At 39.1% G+C, this 8,818-nt stretch overlaps 1 protein-coding gene across 5 annotated transcripts in view; it reads right to left on the bottom strand.

Moving 5' to 3' along the window:
* Positions 1-8,818, bottom strand: part of CDKL3 (cyclin dependent kinase like 3) — a 112,338-nt gene that overhangs the window by 43,816 nt on the left and 59,704 nt on the right. For 4 of the 5 annotated variants that reach the window (XM_037739914.1, XM_017532388.2, XM_037739913.1 and 1 more), the window contains 5 exons: positions 7,638-7,791; positions 7,232-7,536; positions 5,689-5,782; positions 3,219-3,381; positions 906-1,003 (listed from right to left, as the gene is read on the bottom strand). In XM_037739914.1, the coding sequence (XP_037595842.1) occupies positions 906-1,003; positions 3,219-3,381; positions 5,689-5,782; positions 7,232-7,536; positions 7,638-7,791 (814 nt within the window). Of the gene's footprint in view, positions 1-905; positions 1,004-3,218; positions 3,382-5,688; positions 5,783-7,231; positions 7,537-7,637; positions 7,792-8,818 lie in introns of those variants that run through there. The other variant, XM_037739915.1, reaches the window with a different exon arrangement.

Below are 8,818 nucleotides of genomic sequence, written 5' to 3'. Positions count from 1 at the left end.
TCAGGTGATCTGCCCACCTCAGCCTCCCAAAGTGCTGGGATTACAGGCGTGAGCCACCACACCCGGCTAAGATTTTCAAATAAAATTTGAGAATCTCTCTGATGGGTAAGAACTGGGGATTTTTTTATTTTTATTTTTATTTTTTTTGAGACAGTCTTGCTCTATTGCCAGGCTGGAGTGCAGTGGCGCAATCTTGGCTCACTGCAACCTCCGCCTCCCAGGTTCAAGCAATCCTCCTGCTTCAGCCTCCCAGGTAGCTGGGACTACAGGCACACACCACCATGCCCAGCTAATTTTTTTGTATTTTTATTAGAGACAAGGTTTTATCATGTTGGCCAGGATGGTCTTGATCTCCCTGACCTCGTGATCTGCTCATCTTGGTCTCCCAAAGTGCTGTGATTTCAGGCGAAAGCCACCGTGCCCGGCGGGGACTGGGGATATTTCAACAAAATTACCTGATAGTTAGCTGAGAGCAAATATTTGTGAAAATAGGACAGTAGGCAGACATCAGAGACAGGGGAATAAACTGGAGAGAAAACAACAAGGAAGGAAGAGGCTAAAGACAAAGACACACATGCTTGTGGCCATATAAACATGTATTTATACTATTAATCATTTTCACTAGTCTGTCTTATCTGCCTGATATCTGACACTACACAGAATACAGATTCTATTTTCCATGGGTGCCGTGCGTTCTAATCACTCAAAATTACCCCCAAAAAATAGCTTTTAGAAACTTTTATTAATTGGTTATTCTAGGAAAATACAGATCTGTTTCTCGAGGTCAAAGATTATAGAATTTTGAATTTTTATATAGCTTTCGAATAGTGATAGCTAAATTTATACACTGAATCAAGTGCTCTAAACAACATGCCTTAGTAAAAGCTATATACAAAAAGAGTTACCTCTTGTTTTTCTTGATTTTGATCCGCATTAAGTAAAGTTGGTATTTTAGGTGAATCTGTTTTCTTTGACTCCCTCTTCAGCATTTTTATCTGTTTAGCTTTTGCAAAAATATACAAAACAATGAAAATTTGTTATTCCTACTTTGAAATTTTACTTTCATTTTCAAGAATTTCAAATAGAAATTCTGATATCCACTAAGTTAGTTTCTCAGTTTATTACAAAGGAACAAAATAAATTATAAGTTGTAATGGTAAAATATGGTAAATTATTTGTTTTATAACTTTACAAATAGTCTACCAAGTATTAAAATAAGACATTTATTTTATTTTATTATTCTCAGTGTAACTGTTCAGTGGATCAGATAATTCCTCTTGAACTGTATAGATTATATTCTTGCTATTATATTAACTTTTCACAAGGTGTCACTGTTCTTTAAAGAAAAATAAGAACATTTATTCAAGACAAAAATAAGTTTCACTCCAAGATAAATGTTATGTTTATAAATCTTTTTTTTTTTTTTTTAATTCTCCTTCCTTCTTTCCTGCCTTCCTTTCTTCCTTCCTTCCTCCCTTCCTTTTTTCTTTTTTTTTTTTTAATTAAGACAGGGTTTCACCATGTTGGCCAGGCTGGTCTTGAACTCCTGACCTCAGGTGATCCACCCGCCTTGGCCTCTAAAGTGCCTGGATTACAGGTGTGAGCCACTGCGCCCGGCCAAGACGGAGTCTTATTCTGTCACCCAGGCTGGAGTGCAGTGGCGTGATCTCAGCTCACTGCAAACTCTGCCTCCCAGATTCAAGCAATTTTCCTGCCTCAGCCTCCCAAGTACCTGGGATTATAGGCATGAGCCACCACGCCCAGCTAATTTTTGTATTTTTAGTAGAGATGGGGTTTTGCCATATTGGCCAGGGTGGTCTCAAACTCCTGACCTCAGGTGATCTGCCCATCTTGCCTTCCCAAAGTGCTGGGATTACAGGAGAAAGCCACTGCACCCAGCCTATAAATCTTATCTATTAAGTCCTTGGATGCCCAAAATATATCTAAAATTCCTGATACTATATGGGTAAATGATCATGAACATAGAAAGACATTTTACTCCAGGTCATATACCAAACCAAATTTCTCAAACACTGCTTTAACAGTTCAACAACATTGAGCTAATAAAAAAATTATCCTTTGCGGCCAGCTGTAATGGCTCATGCCTGTAATCCCAGCATTTGGGAGGCCAAGGCGGTTGGATCACCTGAGGTCAGGAGTTCAAGACCAGCCTGGCCAACATGGTAAAACCCCATCTCTACAGAAAATACCAAAATTATCCAGATGTGGTGGCAGGCACCTGTAGTCCCAGCTACTCAGGAAGCTAGGCATGAGAATCACCTGAACCCAGGAGGCGGCAGTTGCACTGAGCTGAGATTACTCCACTGCATTCCAGCCTGGGTGGCAGAGTGAGACTCTGTCTTAAAAAAAACTAACTAAATAAATAAAATTAAACAATTTTCCTTTTAAAGCTGTCTTAACTTCTCCTTCTTATTTTTTTATTAAAAAAATTTTTAGGGCCGGGCGCGGTGGCTCACGCCTGTAATCCCAGCACTTTGGGAGGCCGAGGCGGGTGGATCACGAGGTCAAGAGATCGAGACCATCCTGGTCAACATGGTGAAACCCCGTCTCTACTAAAACTACAAAAAATCAGCTGGGCATGGTGGCTCATGCCTGTAATCCCAGCTACTCAGGAGGCTGAGGCAGGAGAATTGCCTGAACCCAGGAGGCGGAGGTTGCGGTGAGCCGAGATCGCGCCATTGCACTCCAGCCTGGGCAACAAGAGCGAAACTCCGTCTCAAAAAAAAAACAAACAAACAAAAATTTTTTTAGAGACGGGAGACGGGGGTCTCCCTATGTCACCGTGAAGTGGAGTGGTGTGATCATGGTTCACTGCAGTCTCAACCTGCTGGGTCAAGCGATCCTCCTACCTCAGACTTCCAAGTAGCTGGGACTACAGGCGCACACCACAATGCCCAGCTAGTTTGTTTTTTGTAGAGACAGGGTCTTGCTATGTTGCCCAGGCTGGTCTCAAACTCCTGGGCTCAAGCAATCCTCCTGCATTGGCCTCCCAAAATGCTGGGATTACAAGCCTACGCCTCTTTAAAATTATCTCCTTAAACTTGTACCCCTTATTTGACAATGGGGAGAAAATCTCATCCGCTGAAATGGTTTTCTCTCCAATTTACTGTTTTCTACCTAAGTTGCACTATAAGTTATGTTATGAAAAAATCTTATAAAAGATATAATATTTGTAAAGCTATGCAACAAATGTGTACCTTCCATTACTTTTGTATCTTTTGACTGTATTGTGACAGGCAATTCTGGAAAATGGAATTTTTTTCTGTCAGATCTGGAAAAGTTCAGCTTCCTTTTGTTCACGTTTGCCATTTGGTCACTGTGACCTGTTTGCTCATTAAATATATCCTTCTCCATTTGGCTCTAAACAAACAAATAAACAAGTATTATTTTGAAGAAATGTGTCTATTTATAGAATGACAAGCCTAGAATTGCTAGCCATTTGGATGGTATAAGATAGATAAAACAATTATTTTAATAATTAAGAAGATTTAGAATAGAATACTGTTGAACATATCAACAGATCAAACTCCAATAAAAGTTTCATAAAGCAAACATTTTAGCATATTTAATATTCTGAGCATAATAGTCTTGCTGGTGAGAACCACAGTAATAATAATATTATTTTGAGACAGTCTTTCTCTGTCGCCCAGCTGGAGTGCATTGGCATGATCATGGCTCATTGCAATGTCAACTCCCTGGGCTCAAGTGATCTTTCCATCTCAGTCTCCTGAGTAGCTGGGACTACAGGCATGCACCACCATGCATGCCTAATTTTTAAATTTTTTGGAGAGATGGGGTCTTGTTATGTTGACTAGGCTGACCTCAAACTCCTGGGCTCAAGTGGTCCTTCTGCCTTGGGCCCCCAAAGTGCTGCGATTACAAGCATCTGCCACTGCACCCGGCCTTACTATTATTATCAATATTATTATTATGGAGACAGAGTCTTGTTCTGTTGCCTGGGCTGGAATACACTGGTGCTCTCTGTAGCCTCAACTTCCGGGGCTCAAGCCATACTTCCACCTCATCCTACCCCATCTGAAACCACAGCCACATGCCACCACACACGAATAATTTATTTTGTCATTTTTTGTAGAGACAAGGTCTTGCTACATTGTTCAGGCTGGTCTCAAATTCCTGGGCTCAAGCAATCCTCCCAGCTTGGCTTCCCAGAATGCTAGGATTATAGGTGGAAGCCACTGTGCCTGGCCAGAACCACATTTTTTCTTTTCTTTTTTTTTTTTTTTCTGAGATGGAATCTTGCTCTGTCACCCAGGCTGGAGTGCAGTGGCGAGATCTTGACTCACTGCAACCTCCACCTCCCAGGTTCAAGCGATTCTCCTGCCTCAGCCTCCCAAGTAGCTGGAATTACAGGTGCCTGCCACCATGCCCAGCTAATTTTTTTGTATTTTTAGTACAGACGGGGTTTCACCACATTGGCCAGGCTGGTTTGGAACTCCTGACCTCAGGTGATCTGCCTGCCTCAGCCTCCCAAAGTGCTAGGATTACAGGTGTGAGCCACCACGCCTGGCCAACTTTTCATTTTTAATACTATTCATTGCACTCTGACTTTGAACAAATTGCTTCAGTTCATTTTCTTAACAACTTATTTACCTATCTACAAAATGATATGCTTTGTAAACACTGGGAATACCCAAAGGAAAAAAATTAGTTGCGCATCCAGCATGTGGAAAACATTCTGTGACACCAGATTTTTGTTCGTTTGAAAACAGATCATAAAATGTTGTCTAGCTCAATGAACATTCTTCCACAATGTAATGTGTAGTACCCCACCATATGAATGTACCCTAATGTACTTAATTAGTCACCTGCTCTTGGACATATTTGTATTGTTTTCAGTTTTTATTATTATAATTAACATTGTGCTTCAATTTTGAATAAATCACTTTCATATGTAAAAAGTTGGGAGATCCTATTAGAGATGAATAATACAAAATATACCAAAACAAAACAAAACAAAAGTTGAGAGGGGGATAAACTACATTGATTACTTTTTCTAGTGAAAGTAAGTTGTGTTTATTTGACAATTGTTTTTAATCCATAAAGTAAGATACTAAAAACATTTTTTGGAAGTGAAAAAAACAAAACTTGTGACTTCTAAAGGTGGAAACCTTAACTTACTCTGCCTAAGTCACATATTAAATACATAAATTAAGATATATGAAGTTAATTAAAATTGTGAAAGCACTAAGAAAATAATGGCCTATTTTCATCTCAGGAATAAAAAAAGAAACTAAGAGCACATTTTTAAAGGTGTTAGAGGCTGGGTGAGGTGGCTCACACCTTTGGGAGGCTGAGGTAGGAGGATCCCTTGAGCCCAGGAGTTTGAGACCAGCCTGGGCAACATAGTAAGATGGTGTCTCTACAAAAAATGAACAAAATTATCTGGGCATAATGGCACATACCTGAAGTCTCAGCTACCTGGGAGCCTGAGGTGGGAGGATTGCTTGAGCCCAGGAAGTCGAGGCTGTGGTTAGCTGAGATCATACTACTACCCTCCAGTGTGGGCAACAGAGAGAGAGCCTGTCTCAAACACACAAACAAACAAACAAACAAACAAAAAAGTTCTAGAGCCCTAAAGATAGAGAAAAGGAAAAAAGAAGTAATGTTAAAAGAGGTCATATTTTAATGAGTAGCTTCTTCCCTTACTTGAATAGGACCTGTATCCTCTTGCCTGCTATTAGGCATAAGTTGTCCAGTAGATTGTGAAGAAGTTCGTTGCTTTTTTGCTCTCTCATTTAACCTAATATTTAAAAATGAATAAGAAGCTATTAGAACTCCCCAGAAATGCCTTGGTTTTTTTTGTTTGTTTGTTTGTTGTTTTTTTTTAGGCAGAATCTCACTCTGTCACCCAGGCTAGAGTACAGAGGCATGCTCTCAGCTCATTGCAACCTCTGTCTTCCAGGTTCAAACGATTCTCTTGCCTCAGCCTCCCAAGCAGTTGGGATTACTGGTGTGCTCCACCACACGCAGCTAATTTTTGTATTTTTTGTAGAGACAGCGTTTTGCCATGTTGGCCAGGCTAGTCTCAAATTCCTGCACTAAAGTGATCCACCCGCCTTGGCCTCCCAAAGTGCTGGGATTACAGGCATGAGCCACTGTGCCCAGCCAAAATGCCTTTAATTTAGCTTCAAGAATGAATAAATTATGGCATGGAAGTCTACTGTTTGAACACTGAGTACGAAATGCAATAGTCAGTCCTTACATACCAACTGCTCTAAGGAGAGAGGTGGTAACAGGGCAGAGAACAATTAATGCATGCTAACATCAGTGGTGACAGGCATGTTGGGGGGTCACTCCTGCTGGCCTATTTGTCCCCTTCTATCTGTTCTGAATTTGGATCTCTTAACTACTGGCTTTCTCAATTTATGAACTTACTGTCCAATACTGACTGGCTTACAACCATTGTTACTGGCACCATGGTTTTGGGATCACCTCACAAACAATTGGGCTCTTGCAGTCTGTAGCCTGCTGTACCTTTGGACTGACACAGACATGTCCGCTTGCTCACCTCTGCAGACCACTGGACTTCACAATCTGTAGCCCAAACCAGTCTGCTAGTAACCTCTTGGGCTAATGAACCCAGTCTCTTTCCTCCCCTAGAATGACAGTAGTCTCCCTAAACTTTGAAGTGGCCCTACTACCTTGCTGGACAGACCCTCACCATCCATCATATAGCCCTTGATTAACCAGACTCATGGACCAGTCTCTCAATCTGTATCAGAGGTTAGATCTAAAACTGGCCTAATATGCTGTTTTTCTCCCAAAATATTTCATCTTGAAAGGCTATTTGACTTACAAAAGATTATTTTTTACTATCCTTTCTCCACTTAGAGAATTTGCTATGACATAGAAATAAAGTTTATTTTGTTATACCAAGGCACATTGATACCAGAACGTAAGTCATATCACCTTTTTTTCTCTTCAAAAAGAAAAACATTTTTCTAAGTGTCTTTTTTTTTTTAATGAGGTTTTTCCAAAAGACGTTAGTGAAAATTTAAACATCTAAATGGCCAAGAAAAGTTAATTTCTTCTACAGTGTTCATAAGAAGCACTCAGTAAATGGCCCATTATAGTTTTAACTTCAATATATTTTCTTCAAGTTCAGTTTACATACAGACACTATGAACATCTGAAACACCATTATACAGGAACATTGTATTATTTAGGTTTCTTCTCTGTTACAGCTCACCTCACACTGGGGTGAAAGAGATTTAAATTGAGATTTGCAGCTATCAAATTACTGTTAGTTAGATTGATGGGTGGCATTGTCACAGAACTTCCGCAATGTGGATACTCTTTCAAGCCATTACAGTCAGTGTTGGGGTTGATAGGGTTTGGTGGTTCAATGGTAGCATGAACATTTTCATTTGTATCCTGTTGACAAAGTCCACTTTCATACTCCATCTTTTTCAGTTCTAAGGTATCTCCTCTTCCTCCTTTGACTTTAATAACTCTGACTTTGATCTCGTTGGGCTTTTTCTCTTTTTCTATTTCCTGGAATAAATACGTCCAAAATCTGAGTCATGAGAACGGTCGTCACTAGAGTCTAACTATAATATAAATCTACCAGCTGAAACAAAAACCAAAGTTCTTACCTTTCCCAAAACTGAGCTACTTAGCAGTTTATTAGTATAAACTGTATTTCTTTCATCTTTCCTAGGTTCATTTTCTTTAGAATTCTCTTTTGCCTTTATTAGTGAATTGACTCTTGCTTCCTGCAGTAATTTAGCTTTCAGTTCTGGCATGAATCTGATAAAACAAGCAATAGCAACGAGTAATCTTTTTATATATGCAGATGGAGTATTTTATCTTGAATGAACCATTTCATCCAATTAATTTAGATTTCAGCTACAGCATAAATAATGCTGTCTATAATGCATGCCAAGAAATGGCCCAACATTTACCTAATAAAATTTACTTTCTGGTAAAGATACATCCTTCAAAAATTACACTATGCAATCTACTATATAAAATTTTACAAAATAGATTTATATTAATTAGATTCCTTTTGTGATGCAAACTTTGCTTTAAAAATTGCTTTTAATTTTGATAAAGATACTATTATTTTCAAGGAAGATTCACATCACTTTGGCCTTTTTTGTGGTTCTTTATAGTAACAGAACTTTAAAAATGAACTAACTAGCTTCTGAAATCTTACTCTAGAGAAACGTTAACAGAATACATTCATATTGGAGACAGATTATTTTGGTTTTTTAAGAGTTTTTTTTATTAGAAAGTCCACTCATATTGTTCAAAGCTCAAAAGTCTATACTGAAAAGTTTCCTTCCCACCCCTTCCCTGAACTACACAAGTCCCCCCCTTGAAGCAGTTACAACTATCAATTTGAGAAAGTTTTAAAACATCAGCCCATGAATGATTTCTTCCCTTGTGCAGCCCACTCTTGCCAGTGCTGTGCAGGGCACAGGCCTAATGACAAGTAGTGTGAAGAGATGAAAAAAATAAAGAACTAATGTGATTAGTTTGGCTAGATGAGAAAATGTCACACTTCTGTCAAATCTCCCTTGAACTACAGAAGGTCCATGAAATAAAGAGGCATCTTGTCAAAGGAAAAGGTCTTACCCAAACATTTTCTGAGGATTCTATAAATTGAACTCAAGGTACTTTCACCCACAATAATAAAAGCCTAATATCTAAATGTTCAAAAAAATCAACTTAGTCTTTGTAGAACTGATATGAAGCAACTTTTTAATTCAATAACTGGCATCTTTTTTTTTTTTTTGGAAACAGGGTCTCTCTCTGTTGCTGAGGCTGCAGT

This window comes from Cebus imitator, unplaced genomic scaffold, assembly GCF_001604975.1.
Source record: "Cebus imitator isolate Cc_AM_T3 unplaced genomic scaffold, Cebus_imitator-1.0 Scaffold76, whole genome shotgun sequence".
In the NCBI taxonomy this organism is placed as follows: Eukaryota; Metazoa; Chordata; class Mammalia; order Primates; family Cebidae; genus Cebus; species Cebus imitator.
This window is presented reverse-complemented; position numbering and strand designations above follow the sequence as displayed.